Here is a 23,480-nt window from a genome sequence, read left to right as displayed (position 1 = left end):
ATGGTATTGATAATGTAAGGAGTAAGATTACACACTGTTATTTCCACTGAGTTATGGACCCAGGACAGCTCAATCAGATCCCTAAGAGGTCAGCACCCATTCATTTTGGGGTCATGGACGTACAAAAGGCCCTCATGCAGCCACAACAGCAAAGCTTTACAGACTTCAGTAGGAAACACCGGAATGGGAACTGCACTGTGCCACAGAGGGGGAGAGAAGAACAAAGCACAGGTTATTTATTGTCAAGATAATACTCTCAAGAATATTTACTTGGGATATGTTGGAAAATGAACAGTGATACTTTATAAAAGACCTTTCAGCTCTGGTTGAGCACGAAAGTGGAATATAGCAGAAAGCTGCAATGTGTCTGCCTGGGAGCTTGGGGATAACACACAAAATCCCCACCATCAGTTCTGCACCAGCAAAGGAATGTGGGAGAAACTGGTAATACATTTAAGTGCTACCAAAATATTTCTACACATATATATATTCCTACATATGTCTCTCCACAGAAGCTTGTTACATATGTCCCTGTCACATTATGTCACCACTGCATGTCAGACAAAATGACAGGGAAGGATTTGAGCAAGGGTTTGAAAGTTCTGTCAGGGATGAGGATAATGAGGGATGCCCTCATGAGTGCTATGAGGGAAAAGAAAGGAAATAACAATATCTCAAGGAAAAAGGAAAAAAAAAAAAAACCTATCAGCACTTGCCCTTCACAATGTTTTTTCAGAAAATGTGAAAAAAACCCAACCCCAAGGAAATCACCTGCTACAGGAATTACACTTTGGAGCAGAAAATTATTTCCAGCTAGGATGTTTCCCAGGGCTAACTTGTAGAAAAAACACTCTAAGGCTGCACAGTCCCACACTGCTGGGGCTTGGCCCAGAGTCCTGCTAGGGGTGGCCATAGAGAAGTGTGGGTATTCTCTGAGAAGAGCATTTTGGTCATTGCCTAAATACCTTTTGTCAGCTCCTGTGCTCTCATAGCTAACACAGAGAGGTTTAGTTTGCTTGGTTGCTTTGTTTCTGTCATGTTCACTAAACACACCCATTTGTGTAAGGGCTCCTCACTACATTTCCCCCCTCCCAGATATACCAGGCATAGATGGAGCAGGATCTCAGAGTGACAGATGATGACTTACTGGCTGCCCCAGCCCCTAAAGATACACACGCACACTGAGCAGATCTGCTCCATGAACTAGCACTGAATCTCAATCTGTCAAACTCAATGAATGCTGATTGATATAACCTTTTAATTAATGGATCTTTTCAGAAAACTAAAGGAAAGTTATAATAGTGCCCAAACTACTGCAATGGTTGATGTGGACTGAGGGGTCAGCTTCCCCTGTCCCCTCACTCCCAAAGCCTCTCATCTACATTTTCTGATTTCAACCACAGGACTTTAAAAAATCCATTAAATCCAACTGTGCCATCTCATTCCATCAAAACTTCTCTCCCACAGCAACCAATTGAAAGGCTGGTTGATGCTTACAGAAGAGTCTTACAGATCAAAGCACACCAAGCCTGCTTGGACACACCTGCTGTCCAAAAGGCTTGTCTGGATTGCTCCTGAGTCGCTCCCAAGTCCAGCACAGGTGAACAGCAGATGAAAGGCAGGCATTTAACAAGCACCAAACTGCTACAAGACTGCAGTCCCCAGCTTCTTACCCAGCCCTGTACTTGCTGCTGCCTTGCTCCAAGCCTCCTTGCTTGCATCCCAGAGATCTGGATGTCAGCAGGTCAAGGGCAACAGTGCTGTCTCCAGTTGGGACTTGCCCATGTTGGACGTCCTACATCTTTCTTCCTATGACACACAAGCTCAGCTAGTTCCACACCATTAAGGCTCTAATTTTTAATTTATTATTATTAACAATAATAATAAAAGAGTGGTTAACATTCCCAGGATTCCTGTTTTCACCCTGCAGCCACTGAACACACACACACCAGCATCAGCTCCCAACACCGAGCACTGAGCAGACAAGTTGCTCTTGGTAGCAATGTCACTTCCCTTCCTGGGGGACAGAAATGAAAACCACAGCACTGCAATAGCTTAACCCCAGTCAGTCCAGAGCCAGCATTAACACAAGTCAGCAGAGACATCATGATCACAGGATGTTACAGGATTTTTGTTTCCCCGCTAACAACAGCCTAATGGAAAATTCCAGTACTATTTAAGGATTCCCCTTACCTACATGCTCTAACTCTAATATCCAAGTAGGAACAGGGGACACAAAAATCCATCAAGGAATCCCTTTGTGACTTGAAAAATATAGGAATTGTAAGCAAATTCTGTTCCTGCAGAGGTCCACAATCAGGGACCTGAATGAGAGCCATGCACACACTGTGGCCATGTGTAGGTGCTCCATAGAGGGATGTGTTTCCCTCATTAGGGAGATCACAGTCTCCCATGGACTTTGATATTCTCCAGAGCATCCCTCTCCTGGATGGCAGCAGCACACCACACTTTAACCCCTGTGATGCAAAAAAAAAGCCTGAAGATTTCTGACCATGCCCAGGTGATTTGTACATGGAGTTGAACTACTGAGTGACACAGGTGCCAGAAAGTCAACTCACTCACAGCCCTGCAACTCCACCACAAAGAATAAACCAGAGACACAGATGCAGCAAGCACTGCTGGCAGGGCATGGGAGGTTTGCTGTGGAAAGCACAAAAAGGTACATTGATCTTCTACAACAGTGTTGTTTAGGAGGTGTTTGGGAAATCTAAGGTCCACAGGAAAGGGTAGGTTGTAATTAGCTGGATAACAGAAAGCAGTATGTAGTAATTAGCTGGATAATGTGCTCATACATAGAACTTGGAAACAAAAAAGCAAAGGATGAAGTTACAATTATCAGAAAATATGGGAAGAAGAAAAAATTTTTTAAAATTTATCACTGCACTTTGGCCAGACGCCTCACGAAGTAAAAAGACTCTTAATTCCTACAAATTTTCAAAGTAAAAAGTTGCTGTCTTTAGGGGGTCCAGATTTGGATGAACTGGGTTACTAAATGCAGTTTCTATTGTACATCACTGCTCCATATTTGGATTCTGTAGCTTCTTGAAGGTGAACAGTTTTCTCAATAAGTAACATGCAAAGGCTTAGAAAACTACAAGTAAACCTTCAGCTGAGGCTCAGCAACACAATATCTGTTAGAACAGTGACCCAAGCCTCTGATCTCTTTGGCAATCCAAACTTCTCTGATACTCACAAGGAAATGTCTCCCTATCCCTGTCCCTGCCTCCAACCCCAGAGGATGGGGATGACTGCAGTCCCTGCTGCAGCAGCACTCTGTCCCCAGCCAATTCTTCTGTCAGGAAGAGGATGGGAACATGGAAAGTCTGCAAAATTTAAGTAAGTAGTAAAACATCCAGATGAAAAGCTTATTCAGTACATTAAAACATAATTATGGCCAGTTAGGAAGTTAAACCATATGAATCATAATTTTAGAACTCTAGAAAGCAGAGCAGTGGGTTTGGCTTTCAGCACAGCACATGGCTGCTGTCCATAAGGAGGACAGCACAGACACCTTTATAGAAGGATAGGGGAACATCCTAAGGTATTTATTTGGCAGGGGCAACTACTTCCAGTTATTTTGTTAAAACCTACATAGTTTACGTCACCTATAAGTGCAATTCTTAAGGCTGTTTTCCTCAGCCTTAAGAACAGCAGGAATCAAAGACTTAAAAGGAAACAGAAAGAGCAACAGAAAACAGCCCACTGCCACAGCAGACTGCTCTCCACTGCACTGGCTCATGCAGAGATTAGATACCAGGAGCAGTCTGCAACCCTAGTGAAGCAGAACACAAAGTCCTGCTGTTCCAGGACAAAATAAAGCCAAATAAAATAATTACTTCTCAGGGCTGACTCAAGTTCTCCCAACAAGCACCCACCTAACCAACCACTTGGTCGCTTCAGAAGAAGCCAGCGTGCCACCATGCCCACAGCACACACTATCTCCAAACTGCTCCAGGTGTGCCCAAGGAGACAGCTTCCCACTCTGTTTTCCCACAAAGTCCCAGCTTCTGCAGCATGCTAAATTTTACTATGCTGCTCCTTCAAAGCATCTAATCAAGACCATCACACTTCTGATACCCTTAGTCACCAACAAATAAGGCTTAAACCCACTGCTTTTAACAAGCAAGCCCCAGATCTGGTTACAGGAATAAGCCTCCAAAGGCAATCAACATGGTAATTAAAAGCCCATAACTGGGGAAGGGGACAGACACATCATCTCTTTTTCCCCATCCCATCTCAAACCCAGGAATGCAGAGGCAGTCAAGGGATCGTGGAAGTTGTGTTCAGTTATTGAAATATCAGCTGCAAGATCTGCAGACGAGCTTAATCACAGACCTCAGACATGCATCGCACAACCCACCCTGAGATTTTAAACAAAACAAAACAAATGATGAAAGGTTAATTAAGCCACAAAACAAATGAAGAGTCCAGTTAGCAGTACAATTACCTCGGAGTGCCCTCCACCAGAGGAAGGTCTGCAAGAAGTGCATGCTCTTTTTCCTCAGTCCCGAAGGAGGTGGCAGCATGAGCAGGACCAGGGCTGTTCCACAGCTCGCTCACAACCACTCCAGCATCCCCAACCTCCCTCCAGCCCCAGCACCACCTCGGACCAGCCTGCGCAAAGTGCACCTGGTCTGCTCTGCTAATCACTGAGGGGGAGCCTGGGACTTCTCTCTCTCATGCTCTCTCCCTCTCCAAATAAGCAATTAGCATGAATAATTACAGCTCTGATAATAATACCCAGCCACCTTTGAGCAAGAGGGAAAAGACTGTAATTAACTCTTTCTCAGGGATCAGAGGAAGTTGAAATAGCACAAGCCTAATTATCTTCTTCTGGGACACCTCCTGGCTACTGGGAAGCTCTGGAATGTGTGGGAGGCAGGGGTCAAGTAGCAGCCTTTTGGAAATCCTTCCATCCAACCCACTTTTACATGTCTGCTACCCAAGTGAGCATTAGATGTGCAAATGTACACAAGGGGGAAGAGAACCCACAGTTTTCCTACACTGTGCTAATCAGCAAGGGGCTGTCCATTCAGAGACTGCCTGCAGCGCTATCCCGTGATGAATCTTTGGCCACTGAGGAGTTTGGAGCAGTTCCCCTCCTGGGGGATACACTGTGGTAATGTGTGGCTCCTTCCATGCACAAAGCAGAGCCACACCAGCTCTCAGGAGAGCTGACCCCAGGCTGGAGAGGGCACCAATGGCCAGACAGGCTCCCACTATAAACTCAGCACAAAGGCACTCCCAGTCCAGGGTTTTCCACCTGCCCCTTCCCCTAGGTCACAGAGCTAGGGGAAAACACATAAATTATGCAGGTAAGGGCTCCAGATCAGCTCAGGAGGGAAACTGGGCTGAGCACATTTAAAATGTCTTTGCACAGAACTGGCTTTGCCCCCTTCCCAAAGCCTCTCCTGGCAGGCAGTGGGACAGGCACACATGCATGTCCTGCTCCCAGTCCCTTCCAAGAAGAAAACAGTACATGCACCACCCCCAAAGGGTTCTGGTGAGTTCAGAGACCGAAGCAATAAATGGTGGCCCTCTGCAGTAACTGTCCCAAATTGCCCAAGGCTCTGAAAGGACACATGGGTTAGATGACTGATGTAACATACCCTCTTCATGTTACAAAAAATGTGATAAATTGAGTTATTATACAATCCTGTCATGCTTTATTGCTATTGCAGTATCTGGAGATGCTATTAGAGTGCTGCAGAAGAGCAGTTGCCCTCCAAACACTCCAGTCTCTTATGAAAAGAGCACAGGTTTTGTTAACATCTCCTCTTTTACTCCATTGACCTGAAATATTCAAGAGTGGAAAAATTAACGTGTTTATGAACCCTTATCACTAGCCTTAGAAAAACTGCTGGAATATTAATGTCTCTAAGCATTTAAGCATTAATTTTCATATTATGAAGATTCCACATAATTGTTTTATTTATGAAGTCAAGGTGCTCAGGGCACTGCAGAATATAATCAAGCATATTATAAAAACAACATAACATAAATAAAATCATTTCAGTTATTTAATAATTTTGTGAGACTTTACCAAGGTGTTGTATATAATATGCATTTTAACTTTCTTTACTTCATCTACTTTTTTATTACAGAACTACTTTCTATTTTGCTAATTTCTTGAAAACTGAGAAAGTAGACATATTCCTATAGACTGCCTGAATCCCACAAGTTATTATATATATTAGTTTCCCTGTAACATGAATTGTTCCATGAACACTAAGTAGAGTAAGCAGTGGAATGAATTGAAGCCTATATATTAAGACCCAGATCCTGAAATGGTAATTATTAATAAATAACATTATCATTATGGCTCAATGGTTATGATACTGGGGTCTTAAAATGCTGTTTTGCTGTGGAAAAACTATACCTGATGTACCCAGACTTGCAGTGTGACCCAAAGTAATTTGAAGAGCTGCTTAAGTTTGAAAAAGAAATGCACATTTAGAGCTTAACTTTTAATTTTACTATGACCTAATTGCCAGGGCAGCCAGTCCAGCCTCAGCTCTGGATTCTTTCCAGTTTATGTGTTACCCTCAGAATCTCTGACCCAGCAGGCTGTTAATGTGCTATTAATGGACACTGGAGGTGGAGGCCCACACAAGGATTCTCCCATTGGAAATGTCTTTCCCGGAAGCTGGATGTGCCCCCAGGGACAGGGAGGGCCTCGGTGACACTGCCCAATGCAGTGACAGTCCCCATCATGCTGTGGTGGGAGCCAGGGCCCACAGGGATCCACTGCTGCAGGATCTCACCCTGACACAGCACTGGGAGGTGTCTGAGGTCTTGGATGTGAGTAGGAAAGTGCTGTGATGAGAGCATGTGGGCAGGGGACAGGAGCACCCACAGCTCTGCACAGGCAGCCCCAGGAGGGATTTGCACAGATCTACGGCAAAGTACAGACTTGAGAGGTAAAGTGAAATATGCCCAATGGACCTGTAAGGGATGACAAATTCCAAAATTATAACCTATGGGGAAACTGCAGCACAGACACTTAGAGACAGTAAATTGGTCTGCAAACAGGAGCCACAGCTTTTAAAACAGAGACAGGGGCCTGTTCAGAGGTCTGGGGCTTTGTGGCTCCATCATCTGGCTCCAAGTCTTAAAGATGCTCTTTGATCCACAACTTTTGGTTACTACTGGTCTCCCTAAACAGGAGTGAGTGATGCAGTCTGTTGTAGTCTGCTCTACACACTCATGTACCAGCTGCCTTCAGGTGCTACGTTGCTAAAATTTCCAATGCTTTCAATTAACACGTAGCAAAGCCATTAGTCATGTTGTCTTTCCGACAAATAATTGCTCTCCCTGGCTCTCTTCCACATTATTGTGAGTTTCCATTTAATTTATGGGCCCTAATAAAACATAAAGAAACCAAGACTAATCCTTCATCATTTTCCTAGGCTTTTCCAACATCTTTGGTGGGGAGGGGAGCTGGCACTTCACGGTTTTATGGCTCTGAGGGAAGAGTGGCTCATCTAGCAGCAGACAGGGAGTTTGCAGCAGGGCAAAGGACAGACTCACACCCTCTGAGTTACATCTGGCACATCTGCAGGGTGGGGACTGCATCCAGCCCCTGCTGCACTGGGATGCGCCTGCCTGCCCCTGGGCTGAGCCTCCCACGCATCCCATGGCTGTGCAAAGCACTTGCCACAGAGGCACGAGATGAAAGGAAAAGGATGCAAACATCAGAGGAAGGGGAGAGACTGTGGCATGAAGAAAACACAGCTAATTCCTTGCTAATTATTCAGACCCCAGGCTTCGCCTTATCCAGCAGCTTCACACAGGAAGCAGAGCCAAGGACAGCTGGGGAAGGGAGAAGGTGCTTTCCAGCACTGGGGGTTCCTGCTAGCCCTGCCACCAGTTGCACATGATCCATGGCCTCGATGCCCTAGAGAACAGGTTCAGGAGCTGCAAGCTCTCCGCTCACCCATTTTGAAACACAACCCCAGTAACAACCACAGCACCCACTAGACCCAAATTCACCCTATGCCTGTCCACATACATCCAGTGTGTGATCACAGAGCAGCACACTCAGGATCACCCCACACCTGCCCCATAATGGGCACAAGCCCCTGCCACGTGCAGAGACCTGACAAACTTCTTTGCACAAATGATCAGAGACAGCAAATCAAGGCAATGAGTAACACCCCCAAAAACAAAAGGTTGAAGAAGCAACGCTTGGGTGATTACAAAAACTTGAACTGAAAGCTGTTCAAAAGGCATCCAAAAGAGAAAGGGAAGAAGGCTGCCGAGGCTGACTCCCCAAATAAAGTCTCCCTGCTGACAAGTTCACCTCCAATTTGCAATTCTTGTGTCTGGCTGCACACTGAGTCGATGCCAGCCCAGTCTGATGTCTCCCCTCACACAAGTACCCACTGGAGTGAGAGGCCATTCTTGGAGGAACAGAGCACTCAGGGGCAGCTGTCCCACTGCTCCCTAGTGACTTGGGCAGTGCAGGAGCTGGGACTGGTGGGCACCCATGGGCTGAGCCCCAGTTCTTTCCCAGCAGAGCCACAGGATCAGCAGCAGCTCTGGAGCTGCCGGGCTCTTTAAGTGCTGCAGCCTGGACAGCCTTGCTCTGAGCTTCGAGGTGGTGTGAGAGGCTTGAAGGGAAAAGCAAAGAACTGTGAATCTCAGCAGAAAGGGGGGTTGTGCTATTATACCCCAGCGCCAAGGGAGAAGACTAAATAATTAATCACAAAAGCAACTGAGTGTTAATGAGCCACACAGGATCAAACCGCATGGAAGATGCAAAGGCCCCCCAACCCTCTTCAGTGTGCTGACAAGCCTCATTTTAATAACTTCACTACCAAAGCTGAGAGGATGCGCCACAATAAATAAATAAATGTATCCCAATATCCCCCTTGGTCTTCTGCTGGGGATCATTTTGACACCTTTGCTACCAAAGGAGCCAATTTGGAGCATGTTTTACAGGGGAAGTCCTGAGAGAGAAGGGCATCCCTGGCTTTGGGTGGTCATTGCAGAGGCCTTCTGCACATGCCACCCCACTCTCTCTGTAGCTTTAAGGAAAGGGAGGATATGCATTTTGAATAGGAAAAGCAAACATAATGCTGCTTCAGTGCCATTCCTAAATGGCAGAGTCTGACAGTGCAGAACTGAGCAGCAGCATCCAGGAGGCATCAGGGATAACACAAGACAGGAAGAGAAATGCACGGACATGCCTCTCTTGGATGCTCTGTCTGTCATAGCCATACTGAGGGGACAGACCATAGAATCACTGAAATTGTGTATTACCCTGCACACAGAATATCCCTATGCAGGCTACAGGGCTATCATGTACTACTAATACTAGTACACAACTAGTAAAACACAATTTAGACAGTACCAGTATTAAATCACTTTCCTTCCCAGCCCATCACACTGGACCCAGCACACATCTCCATTACTTTAGCTTGTGATGGAGATCTTAAGTACTAACATTTGCATCACAATCCCTTGCATCAGGCTTTCTCCATCCTACAGTGAGAAAGGGTTGTGCCAAGTAGGATGAAAGACCATGTGGATTCCATTGTGCCAACAGCTACAGCAAAACAAACTCCAAATAATTATATATCCTGCTTAAACAGCACCATGGCTTCCAAAAGGGCTTTGAGAAGTTAAACTGATAGGCAGGCAATAGGCAGGGTTCTGCAATCCATCACTCAGATGCTACAATCTGACAAGAAATAAGGATCCTGCTTAATGGTCCAGAAGGAATATATAGAATTTGGGGGTATTCACACACTCAGTGCAGCATACATGCACACACCACCTTCAGGGATCCTCTACAGGAGCTTTTTCTGGTTCTAATATCTTTATCCTGTGAAGTCTGAATAGGGTGATTCCTAAGCAGCTGAGAGTGGGAGGACAATTCAAATAAGACAGTGTGATGAGCTTTTCTACAGCTTCTGTGTGATTGCAGGGCACCCAGCCTCATGAAAAGACCTATGTGTTGATGTTAGAATGATGCTTCTGAAAATTCCCTGTAATAAAATACAAAGCCTTCTCTCCTCCACCATGATATCAACATCACAACTCTGATTACATTAGGGAAAGTCATAACCTAAAACAATATGCACACATTTCCAATATCCAAAGGTAAAGCTCTTGACCGAAAGAACTTTAATCCTGTGTATTTTATCTGAAAAATACAATAGACTATGGAATCACTTCCTCTACCTGCATCTCTTACTAGGACTAGAAGAGAACAGAGTGAATTTTGTAGGCTTGCCCATCAAGGTATGCTCACTAGACACCAGCAGGGTCAAGATTTCCAGGGCCAAGAGCCCCACAAACATCAGGATGCTGCAGGACACGTTTGCAATTATAAAGGCTGATCTCCTAGCACGGGTGGGGGCAGAGAACTGAGACTTGGTCAGCAATTCAGAACTTACTGAGGCACTCACTGGCTTGGGGAGACTTTCCTGCAACACTTTTAACGATACACGGACTGAATATTTTGCATTTCTGTGCATAAAACCTCACTCAGCTGGAATGAGGTTGTGTCCCTTGCGGGACATCACTTACATCAAAATCTCCCCCGCTTCTCAGCAGGACTTTCATGTCCCCCCAGCATTTCGAAGGCAGAGGCATATCTGTGTGTGGGGATAGAAATATCAGTTTTAAACATTCATTGAGCTGGAAGTGTGGAAGATGCCAGCATATGAAGGGTTCAACTGATGTGTAAATGCAGCTCTTTGAAAAGAAGGAATTGAACACCAAAACTGGTTCAGTGCAGCTAAATTGGTCCCCTAAGGGCCAGTGGTAACAGAAACCTTCAGCCCAAATAAGAACAAGTGAAATATTCAGCAAACAGCATTTGATGCTTATGTGCAGGAGGAAAAAAAAAGCAGTGCAACTGTTGGAAAAAGAAAATATCACGTTACCCCAAGCTGCATTAAAACTAGCAGATAAAGGGTTTGGGGGAAAATACTCTGGGTGTGGCAGACTTCTGGCAAGCCAGTGCTGGAAACGCCAACCATGGGGGTTTGAGAAAAAGACCATGGTGAGAAATGGAGGTTGTGCCACTGGTCCCAGCACAACAACCCATTGCTCTCTCCAGGCACTACAGCTCTAAATCCCATTCCCTGTGGCAGTGGTGGGGAGACAGCACAGGCCTGAAATGAGTCCCCAAGGAACGAACACAGAGGATATCCAGGCTCTGACCCATGTATGAGTAGGACATGCATGAACAAACTTCCTTCTGTGGCACAAGGCTGTCTCTGGAGACCTTCAGCTTTGATAGCATTTAAAGGCTGATGATATCCTCCTGTCCTTGGGTTGAACTTCACCTGATGCCTAGGAGCAGGAACAGGACCCAGCTCTTGTTTGCTCATTGGGTGTGTCCCCATGGAGGGGAGCATGGGCCCAACATGCAGCTGTATTAACCAATAGCCAAGTAATTATCCAAGTAATATGGGTATGCTGAAGGGTCAGGGCTTGTGCAGGGTTTACTTCACGCCCTGAGGTTCCCATAATCAGGGTGCACATGCCAGTGAGGCTTTAACCATCAGCCTATCTCCTGTGCTGCTGGCAACCTGAAATCAGCCTGCTCCACTGTGCCAAATGATAGCACCTCAGCCAGACAGACAGACAGAGCCTGAACTTGCTCAACAAGAGTTCAGTTCTTGAGCATTTTTCAATAAAACTATACCAGAAACACCACAATTATTTTAATTTCCCTGTGAAGGATGCTAGAATTGCTTTTTGTTGTTCAAATCAGTCTGTTTTATCCCCTCCCTATATTTCTTCCTGTTTTCTTCCCAGAAAGAAATGTATAAATGTGGGTACTCTAGTGCTTTAATTTCTTGAGTCATTTTAATTATCTATTATTATGCTCACTGCTTGAAGACAAAACTGTAAGCAATAGCTCTTTCCAGGGAAGGAAGGGAGATCATCAGAAAAAATGACAATAGATTCAAAGAAAGAAAATGCATAAGAAATTAACTGCTCAGGGAAGCAATGCTTGCTTTACAGGTGCAACACAGACAGCATATTATTACTACTTAAATTCCTTGCTTTCTGAAAACGTCTCATCTTCATGACCATTCAGCTACATACCATAGAAACAAAAAGGAGTTATTTCTTCCTGCTTTACCAATCAAGGATGATTTTGTTGAAGAAAGACCTTGCAAATACCTCTAGGATATAAGACCACGGGTATTGTTAATGTATGGCAAGAGAAGCTGGTAGAGTAAACTAACTGGACATTATTTTATTTTCCAGCAGGATTACTGAACAGATATTGGAAAACACAATGCTTACCCCTGGAGCCCTCACTTAAAGGCAGAGGAAGAATTATTTCAGGAAGAGAGACCTGTGTTATTGAACTCATATATCTGTGCTTTTTTTTGCTGCACTGGCAGTGAATCCAAGTGGAGAAGTATTTTTGTGTCTTGCAAAACCAGAACTTTGTTCGTTGTTTCTATGATGATGCAGAAGCTGTACATGCCATAGTTGATAACCTAAAATTGAGATGTCAATTCCAGCTGCAGATCTAAATCAGGCACATGAGGGATCTGAGCTGGGATCTCTCTCCTCACATGAATATCCTGACCGCCCAGTCATTACCTATTTCTCACTAAAATGTGTCTTTCTTTTTATTCAGACTGTGGTTACAAAGCTCATCCTGGACTCTTGAAGGAGTTTCTAATGGCAGGTACATCAAAACTCTGCAGATCTCATGCATCTTTGAGTTCTGACTCTCCATTTTGATTTAAAAACTCTTAATTACCTTCATTTCTTAGACCACTTATATGGTTGCAATAGACTGGGAAGGAATTAGGTGGGAAGACTCTGCCCTCCTCACTGCCAGAGGTATTAGTTAAATTCATAATTTCCCAAAACTTTTAAAGATATACAAATGTGCTTTAAGCAAAACAAAATATAAGCAAGCAGATAGGGGAGGGAGGAAAACCCCAAGAGTAATGTGCAAAGCCTTGAAGTGAAAAAGGCTGATAATTCTTCTTGGTTACATGCCAGCTGAGAAAAGGCTATATCTTCTCATAGACAGCACTGAGCCTCTGCTAACTTCATATTTTGTCTGAGGTACCTTGGTGAAAATTATGTTCACACAAAAACACCTCAGCAACTGTTGGTTTGTAATCACTTTTATTCTCTAATTGGCATTTGGCCCCAGTGCAATGCATGCTGACCTCTCCAAGCAGCACAGACACAGCAGCAGCATGAACAACCCACTGCAGGATTCTGGACAAATGCCCAAAGCATTCATTTTCTGTTCAGGCCTGTTTTCTCAGTGGAAAAAAGAGTGTGTATGAGGAGAAAATATTATCTCATGACTGTTCTGCTACACTCCAATGCCCTCAGATGAGAAGGGGTGTATAGGTTGCAAAGACAGACCATTTATTTTTAAAGGCACTTAATTTCCTTTTGGTCAGTTTTCCTGAAATATATTGTAGAAAAGGAAACACAGACATAAGTCTTGAGGATTGATATATCATGTGGCAATTTTGTAAAGAGCACAACCCTTCCCTTGTGCCCTCCCCACAGTCAGTTATCAAGCCCTGAATTACACACTGCTGATTTCCATGGCTTTGTATGATTAATCTGGCTGTACTCTGTAAAGCAAAAAGAGCAACTGGAACAGAGAGGAAAGGAAATCGCTCACAGAAAAACTAGGTTACAATAACCCTCAGGAGATGAGTGAAACCAAGAAGAGGAGAAGAGTTCAGCACTAGGCTGCCAGCCTGGGCAAGGACACCACCCTAACTCCAGCATGTCAGACCCAGTGAGCCTCAAATGCACAACACAGCACAATTAGAGAAAAGCTTTTCTAGACCTATATTAAAAGAAAGCAATGGATTTTTTTTTCCAAGGACTTATACCCTAGGAGGAGGCACACAGTGCTATTTTCTTTGTCCTTAGTACAGTGAGGTGTAAGTAGCTCATGCAACAGAGCAAAAAGTGAATAGAGGAATCCTGTTCAGACCCCCTCCCAACACGTTCTGCAATGAGACAGATCACTCCTTTTAACTGAGCTAAATGAGCCAGCACAGCATATCTGGAGGGAACAGAAAGCTGGGGAAGTACTTCTTGTTATTAGCTAACAGTTGCATTAGGAGAACAGCTGGTGGCCACCAGATTTGTTGAAAGTAATTGAAAAATTACTGTAATTTCAGCCTACAGCAAAAGTCAGTGTTGTCTAGTTTCTGTTTGTATCTGTAATTCATAGAAACATCTTCTTTGGACAGACTACAAATATACAAAATTAAAATACAGACCTTTTACCTGGCCAATATGTGGCCTTGTTATCATCTCAGGACTCCACCAGAGTCAGAATGCTGAAACTTCACATCACATTATTTTTGTCCTCTTACTCTTCTGGAATGCATTGTTAAAATATTTTGCTAGTTAATAAATTAATTTCATTTTGTCCATTACCATTCAAAGTAATTCCTTCAAAGTATGAAATACAAACCTACTTCCTTACCAGATATTTACATTGAGACAGGATACAAAGCTATCCTGGGGTGACTTTATGATGCTGAATTGTATCCCCACTCATCTGTTTAGCCCAGAAATAAGTTTTGCACCTTTAAAACCAGATCTGAGAGTGAAGGGGGGAGAAGGAGAATCAGTGGAATGCCTGAGGCAGCTGTATTCAAAAACATAGAGAAAAGAGCTTCAGCTTTCTCTCTCTGTGTTTCTCAGACTGTTGTCTGCAGCACAGACAGCAGGGCAGAGCTCTCCTTTGCTTTTTAGTTAGTTTTTAGCTAGCTGAGGCAGAGAATTTCCCTGGACTGTGGCTTTTGTTTTTGTTTTTTTTTTTTTTTTTAACTGATCAGCCCTGTTCTGTACTGAAAACCCAGAAGAACACCAGGAGCTGGCACCTGTGGCCCAGCAGAGCCTGGGATGCAGCATTTCCAGAGCAGGAGGGACTGATAAAGAGACTGAGCAAGCCAAGCTATGCACCACAAAAAGGACTTTCTGAATTTGCCATCTCTTCAGAACAGTGAGAGGTTTTATTGTTTATTATTATTCATTTTTTTATGCTTGTGAATACTTGTTAAATAAGAATACTGTTTGTTTAATAAGCAGCTTTATCCACTTTTCTGCAAGGAAATCCTTTCCCAAACCAGCTGAGGGAAAAGCTGCTTGAATCTGCTTTCTAGAGGAACCCTTTTGGAAGTTTCTTCCCAAATTTCTACTAAACCCTAAACAAACCCTAAACCTAAATCTGCCAGCAAATATATAAAATATGCCATATTAGTAACATCAGTATATAGATAACTTCAGTTCCTGCCTTTCTAGTGCTTTTAAAGAATAAAATTTTGTAGGTGATTATAGAAGAAAGAGGTTAAAGAAAAAGTTTCATTTTTACTGATATGGGATTATAATTTTAGCTTGTTCCCAATGTCACACTGGAGGCACAGATCAGCCTGGTAGGAGCTTGAATTTTAAGACTTTGAGGAGGAGGGAAAGCATTACACAGAATTTACTGAGGGGGCCCATGGGGTGATTTTAGACTTTCAATTCTGTCAAATTTAGGTGGATTTTTACAATTAAAAGGGAAGTACTTACTGCCACACTGCGAGAACAGAGAAGCTAATACAATCTCCTGACATGGCCCTGAGGCACAGGAGCAGATTGGCCTCCAGACAGACCCACTGTGGATTCCCTGTCAGCTCCAAAACAAATGAAGATTTGTGATTTGGCACACCCCCATGAGTATGCAAAGTCAGACCTGCACACAGGGGAAGAAATGCTGTGGATAAAAAGTTGTACAGGTGCAAGGGAATAGGAAATCAAGGCATTTCCTCACCTGTTTTAAATGCTGCCTGCCAAGCTGCTTTGTATTATTGACTGACTTAGAAGACTGTGACAAAAATGTCCCACAGGTGTCTGTAAGGAATGGAGTCAAGAGGAAAGTAGCTCAGTGACAAACAGGGAAAACAACTTCCTTTAGATCCATGGTTTTATCATCCAAACCTTCTCTGGTGACACATACACAATGCAAAAAAAGAAACTTCAGACACACCTTATAAGCAGCAAGATAATAATTCTGAAATAATATTTTTAAATCTTGTTCCTATTGACTCTGAACTCACTACATCTTACAACTTCAGTGAACTGGGTTTTGTTTATAAAACAGTTCAATGGCAAGTATCAAATCTCAGTACCGTGTGAATTTGCATTTCCTTCACTCACACACTCTGTAGATAGGCCAGTGGTGATCTTGTGGACCTTCTACAGCTTTCCAAATTCAAGGCCTGGCTTTCCTGTCTATGACAAAGCAGATTAAATGTCATCTGGGTTAAGGAAATTATTCTCTGTTCTCCAAAAATGCCTTTCTGAGCTTGCAAGCCAAAGATGCAAATCAGCAGCACTTCCCAGCCTCAGGGGCTGCCCCATGTCACTGTGACATGTCCTTGTGCCAGGGGATACATGGGACAGAGGGTGATGGGTGATGTCCTGCAGCCAGTGGGCAAAGCCATCCACAAAAATAAGCCTTGATCAATAATAGGCACCTGCTCTTGCCATCCTGGACTTTTCTCAAGGGAGACAGCTGGAGTAGTTGTCACAGAGAAAACAAATGCCCAGTAAAACCACCTGCACAACAAGTTGTTAATCACAGAAACATAAAGGGAAGGTATGGGATAGAGTCCCTCGCCTCTGTGTTTAGCTTTAATAACACCCCCAAAACCCCCACACAGTTTTACATGCAAAACAGAAAGATTGCATGGATACACACAAGGACCATCAGGATTTCACCCCTTATGATTTTTGCAGGGTCTAAACGAAGGCTCAGATTTTCCAAACCACTCCAGAAAGAGCCTGGTTCTCTCCATGCAGCACAGCAAAGGGCCAGTGCAAATGCTCTTGTGTAATATATCCACAGCAAGGCAGGGCTGCCTTTCATTCCTGTTCCAACAGGTGGGATCTGGGCAGGATTTGCACACAGGATGTCAATACATGCTGTACCTTTCCAGCAGGAAGGGATAATGCCCCCTCAGACACACAGTTTTGCACACTGACTTCCCTGCAAGGATTTATCATCTGCCTCTGGGCTGCTATGGGCAAGAGATCAATATCCTCTTGCCCCCTGGAGCCTGGAGGAAGATGAGGGATGAGCTAGGGCTGAAGGAACCACACAGTGCTGAGAGCTGGTGACAGACACCTGGGATGCTAGAGCATCAGGCTGAAAAATGGGCTTCATTTGGAGATATAAATAAAACATGCCCAATCATAAGTTATTGATGAGACTGGGAAAGGGCTGAATGTAGCCACACTGACAGGAAAGGAGTTCAGCCACTGCCAGCTCAGTGGTTTGGGTGAGGGAGTTCCCTGCATTCACCACTGCCTGGTTTTCATGGCTGCAGCAGGAACAGCCCCACAAATATTCACAGCAGCACCTCCAAGATGCCTTCTGCTTTGAGACAGGCAGGTGAGGATAAATCCTAGCAGGCAGTGATCATCCTAAGGAAAAGCTGGCCAAGCAAAGGCCAAAACGCTGCACTTGGCCTCACCAGTGGCTCAACCTCTGCACCACAGCTTCATTCTGGGGATGAGTCTGATTTCTCTGTGTGTTGGTTGCCCATCTGCTTTGTTTTACTGGCTCCTCTGGGCCTGGAGGATAAATACAGAAATAACAATGGTTTCTCTCCTCCAGGAGTAGAAGCTCCGCTGGACTTTTCACTCTCTCATGTCGCTGTGTGGTGCTCTGGACTTGGCACCACACCACAGAATGGAAGCAGCTTACTGCTTGCACTTTTTTTTCTTTTTTTCCCTTGCCAAGTAGAGACCCAAAACTTTTCTTGTCCTCCTGCAGTGGGCAAATCTTGTTGTGACAGAAACACAATTGCAGCAACACTCCCTGCTATGAAACACAGCCAGGATGCTTTACAACGTGATACTGCTGTACAGCAAACAAGGTGAAGTGGCACAAGAGCATATTCCCAGCTCTTGGGATTGATTCCCATGACACTGTTCCCAATAAAAACATGGAAATAAAACCAAACATCTTCCTACACCAAACAGGATGCAGTAACTTCCATCTGAGGGACAAGAATGCCTACATGCCCAAATGTGTTATCATTGAAAATCTGGGTCTCACAGTAAAAGCTGCTGTTCTAAAACTTTTTTTTAATTGAACATTTCACTCTGTATGACAGTTTTTCTGAACATATCCTTCTATTTTATTTCGGGGGGCTTCAGAGTTTTTTTTCCTTGCCTATTTATTTTCTCAGTTCCCAGACAACACAAGAGAGGAAGAACAAAATGCAAGAAAAAGCATCGAGTTCAAAAATGAACATAGGAAACATGACTTAGTGAAGCTTAAAAGGCTGAAAAACACTGAGGTATGTAAATGGAAAGCAGAACATGTATTTTCTTTTACAGGATGTGATACCTGGCATGTTCCAGATGACAGTTTTTGACAAAGGTACAGTAAAATTGCTTTCATTACATCATTCACACCACACAATAGGAGAGACTAGACTGGACAAAAATAAAAAAGTTTTAAGCTTGAATGTCTCAAACCAAGTAACCAAGCTTTTCTTCTGCCATGGCAGTGGGGACCCTTTGGTGTGTGCTATTGTTTGTTGAGGCAGCTGCTGGTCTCACCAGCTCTCACAGAGCATCCCCCTCCCCTTGGGCTGCAGGCTTTGGAAAGCAGGGGAAGCAGTGAGGACGCCTTCAAACTGCCTCACTTGCTACTTTTCACTCCAACACATGTATCTGGTTAATTATTTAGGCTCTTCACTGCTTCTGTTTACTTATTTATAAAATACAGTTGATTTGCTGCAGCAACTGGGGGCTAGCAGGGCAGGCAACCACCAACCAACCCTCCCCAAACAGTCCCTTTTGAGCTCAGCTGAATGACAAGTATGACCAGACAGAAATCATTGAGCTTTTCTAATTGAAAAACACACTAATACTGAGGAAAGTTTAATTATTGTATTGGACAGGTGACTGTATGCTCCTTGGGGTCTTCAGTAGCACCTTCTGCAGAGGATCAGGGGTCCTTGAAGAGGACTGAGGAGCCCTGCACTGTATGAGCTGAGGTTGGCCAAAGACAGCTGAGAGCTGTGGGCAGGGAAGTGCTGCCAGCCCCAGCCAACCGGATAAATGCCTGGGGATTAACTGTGAATGTTCCTCATGCCAGGAAAAGCTCAAGGGCTCAGAGAGAAGGAAAGCAGGAATCCAAGAGGACTGACAGCAAGAATTTCTCCCCAAAGTGAGGGGATTAGCTGGCAAGGAGCAGGCAAAGTTTGAGGGATGGAAAAGAATATATAGAAGGCAGAAAGTTGGGGGAAGGGGTCTGTTTGGAAGCAGAGAGTAGCAATTAGTACAGGGAGATCAATCCTTATTTCTATGAGGATGTTTAAAGCTAAAACTACACAAAACTAACAGCAGCCACCATAGCTGAGATTTGAACGCCTAATCTTATAATTAATTAAAATCAGCTTTAGCAGAGGAGCATCCCCTCAGGAAGCATCCACCTTCAGGGCCAGGCAGAGCACAGTTTTGGGACACTGGGTCACATAAATGTCTGGACCAGAAGCCAGACAGATACCTGGGCTGCCATATTTGCCATTCTCTTTCACACATCTCCTTTGCCATTTCTTCCTGTCTCTCTTCAAAAGCTGGTGGGAATTTTTAGTGCCAAATAACAGCCTGACCACCTCCTAGGATGCAACATGTGAAATGCAGCAAGAGTTTCATTACTCACTAACATAATTCATTGCATCTTCTGTCCTTGGTTGCTGCCCAGTCATGATGGGCTCATTCCAGTACCAAAGTGCCCAGGCAATATTTATTTTTGATCATTCCTTTGGGTACGTTCCTTAAACATCATCTGTCCCAAAATGCTGAAGATGAGTAACAACGTCTCTCTCTGGTTGTTCATTTCAAAGCTCAAGTCCCAAAAGCCATTTCCAGCTCAATTTAATCCTTGATCAAAGCAGTACAATTTAGCATTGGATTAGCAATTCTCCCATTTAAATCTGTCACTAAGAAAAGCAGGTGATCTAAGTAAATTCTAAATATTTCAACTAAAGCCACTAAAACTTTATCAGGTAGTACAGGGATAACTCTTTTTTTAACCTTCATTACAATCTCAGGCTATATATTCAGTGATTTGCAGGCAGAAATGTACTTATTCTGCCCTGTGTTCCTTACTTTCCTGGAAAATTGTAGAAGAAAAACCCATCGTGTTCCAACACTACTGCCAATTCCTTAAGGATATGTAGCAAAAAGGCATGCCAGGGAAAAAGAACTGTAAAAACTAATAAGGCACCACCAGACCTTTTCCTGGAATCTGCCAATTAAAAAGGGACCCAAGGGCTGTGTTTGATTCAAGCACTTCCAGGCATTGCTCTAGAAGGTGGAAATCCTGCCTGTGCCAACATGTTTTATTGCAAACATGAAACTCCTTCCAGTGCAGAGAAGTCCATGAAGCCTCCAAACTATGGAGGCAAAGAAACAAAGAAGCATGAGGATAAAATGTCAAAGGCAAGTGATGCCAAATATAAATTTATACATCCAAAATAAGTTCAGTTCTGAGGGTGCCACAACAGGACTGTAACCCCGGGATGAGCATGTCCCTGTGTGCAGCAAAGAGTGCAGGAGAGCATCTCACAGCCTGTGCACACACAGGAGGAAGGAGCACAGTGGGGCAATCACAGCCCACAGCTCTCTTAGCACCCCAGTAACCCATGTCAAGTGAGGCAGCCCTCAGGCTCCTGCTCCCTATTCACATCCATCCCATAGAATTGCAACCTTGATCTGAGTAAATACTTTTTTACTCACTAGGCAAGTCACACACAGGAATTGCACCCTAGACTTAAAGTCCAGTCCACATCATTAACTTGTGCATTGTGTTCAGGCCTTTTTCTTTGCTACCAAAGTTTTCTACCTGCCAGTCCTGACAGAGTTTCTGCGTGTCAGCACAGAAACTTGCATCAGCATGTAAGTGTCTCTCCCCTTAAGTGAGACTAAAAGCTGAGTTTATGCATTCATTTGGAATCAATAGCATCCAAGTTACACTGAGCCCCTAAAAGCTGTTTTGCTTTAGAGGTGCCCATAAAAATGCAGGTCATCTTCCTTAACAGCAAAGGGCTTTGATCTGCTGCAGGAGTGCCTCTGGCTGGAAGGGCTTGCACAGGGGAGTCAAGCTCCAAGCAGTGAGATCTGCTTCAGGCTCCATTAAAATGCAAACCTCCCAAAATCAAAGGCAACAGCAGCGAGAGTGAGCCCTGGCCGCAGCGCACCCGTGAGCCAGGAGAGCAGAGACCTCCAAACACCCACACAGCTGAGCTGGGGACAAGGGACCTGGGGATCACAGTCCAGCACCACAAAACTTTTCACTTCTCATCGCATGCAACACTGCAGGATGGTGAGTACAGAAACTGCCCCATCTCAGATTAACTTGCTCTGAAATAAAATATTACTGTTCCTCAAACCTTTTCAAAGTTGATTTTCTCCCCATTATCCTGCCAGGTTTCTCATCCTTTCAACCCACTCCCTTTCTGGAAGGAGTGTAGGGAGGGACAGGCACCATGACTTCCTAACAGTCTGGTGGAGTCCAACACTGAAGTGCTTCTCCCTGCAAAGTAATAGCTCCCACATGGGAGGAGGGAAACCTTGTGAGACTCTGAGGCACACCTAAATCTACTTTACTGCAGTAATAACCGTGGTAGATGAATAGAGAAAAAATCCAGAGAGTCAATGGAAAAAAAAAAATCCCACATTTGAAAAATATAGGACATGCAAGAAATTAAAATAATCCTACTCCCGCCTGCCAATGCACAGAGGGTGAAAATCAATCACAGACCAAGTAGCTTTTTTTTCCTCTAGCCCAGCTAAGGAAAAGCAAATGCTCAAGTGAGTGCCCTCCGAGTCCCTCTCAGGCAGCAGCGAGCTGCTCTGCTCTGACCATACCTTTGCTCCTCCGTCTCACCACCCCGAGCCGGCACTTGAGCGAGACAGCGAACATCTTCTGCAGCCGCCAGCGCTGCGCTCACATGGCTCTGAGCCGCTGCTCCCTCCGCACCCCTGCCCGCCTCTGCCAGGGGCTGCCGGCTCCAAATTAATGTCTGAGGACTGGGAAATAGAGCTGGGCTCTAGGCAGTGGCACAGGCAGTGAGAGGGAAGGGGGTTTGTGGGGGGAACGGCAGGGACTGAGCTAGAGGGGGCACAGACCCTTTTCGGCGCTTTCAGTGCAGGGCTGTTCTGTTATCTCGTGCAGATGAATAAAATCACACATTGATGTTTTAAACCTATCACGGGTCTCCCACTGTTAAAGGCTGGGAATCTGGCACTACATTAACATATTAATTTGCAAAGTAAGATTATTCCTTAGCACACGCGAGTCCCTGCTTGCACTTCACCAGAAAGCTAATCCAGAGATTACCAGAGCAAAGGAGATAAAAGCCCTCAATTTTATGGGAGCAGTTCACCAGAAACCCAGCACCAGCACAAATACAATGGGAAGGTTCTGGTAACAGCCCCAGCAGGGCAAGTCCTGCTAACGAAACTTGTCTGCAAAAGAGCTTTTTGTGTCTGTTGAAACCACTGACAATATCACGCAGACCTAAGAGGAAAGCCACCATCCCACAAACTACATGTTGAACATCAATTTCCCAAACAAACTTCACAGAATTTTTTTGTGGAAGGACTTTAGAGAGGGTTCATGATGGCACACAAGTCTCACTCCCTTCCTTGCCCAACCCTGCTCACCCCCACACTCTTCTGGGAGAACGACACCTGCTTAGGACTCTGCCCAACCAATATGTTACTACTCCCTTTCATCTGGATTTTAGACCAAATCACACTGGGAGTAGCACTTTAGTTGACCTTTTCTGCTGAGTTGAGCCTCTCCCAGCAGCTGAATAAGCAAAATATTCTTCCCTCTCTCTATGGGAACTCAGACTACAGCAGCAGTGGTTCTCAACTGTTTCTTACCATGCTCCCAGAGGAGCTCAGAGGTGCCTTCCAGGAACCCATAGGGAAACTCTGGATCTCTACAAAAAAGCTTCATTACTAAATCAATACCTGAGGGGTAAAGGCTGCCCTCAATAGATGGACATCTGGGAGTTTATCTCTAGCCAACATTTCTGCTGATCCCACAGATGACTTTGGAGATTGCAATTTGCTGCCTGCAGCCATTGGTCTGTGGAAACAACACACTGTAGCTTTCCAGGAGTCTCCTTAGAGACATGACACAGAATAATTCACCTCCAGTGCCTGATCTCAGCAATGCTCTGCCACTGAGTTTTTGCACTTAGTCACCAGGGTTGCCTTCCCACTTTTCAGGCTAGAGGGACACATGAACAGTTTTGCAAATTCAGGCTCAGAGGTATAAGTTTGGAACCAAAGGAAAACAACCCAGACTGACCCAGAAAGCTTTCCAGCAGGGAAGGGGCTATGGAGAACTGCTCTGAATGTGTAGAAGTGTCAGCAGCACACACAAATGACAATCCCAGAGAGCT

At 44.5% G+C, this 23,480-nt stretch overlaps 1 protein-coding gene across 5 annotated transcripts in view; it reads right to left on the bottom strand.

Moving 5' to 3' along the window:
• Positions 1 to 23,480, bottom strand: part of GRIP2 (glutamate receptor interacting protein 2) — a 248,392-nt gene that overhangs the window by 102,075 nt on the left and 122,837 nt on the right. For 2 of the 5 annotated variants that reach the window (XR_011681143.1, XM_071439567.1), the window contains exon 1: positions 4,469 to 4,526. The exons of 2 other annotated variants lie outside the window; for them this stretch is intronic. Coding sequence is in view for 2 of the 3 variants with exons in the window: in XM_071439567.1 (XP_071295668.1) it covers positions 4,469 to 4,511 (43 nt within the window). In the remaining variant the exon portion in view is untranslated. Of the gene's footprint in view, positions 1 to 4,468; positions 4,563 to 23,480 lie in introns of those variants that run through there. One more of the 5 variants, XM_071439564.1, reaches the window with a different exon arrangement.

Source organism: Agelaius tricolor, unplaced genomic scaffold (genome assembly GCF_023055355.1).
Source record: "Agelaius tricolor isolate 1412-34295 unplaced genomic scaffold, bAgeTri1.0.p SCAF_14, whole genome shotgun sequence".
NCBI classification, from domain to species: domain Eukaryota; kingdom Metazoa; phylum Chordata; class Aves; order Passeriformes; family Icteridae; genus Agelaius; species Agelaius tricolor.
The sequence above is the reverse complement of the archived record's forward strand: the minus strand, read 5'-3'. Positions and strand labels throughout refer to the sequence as shown.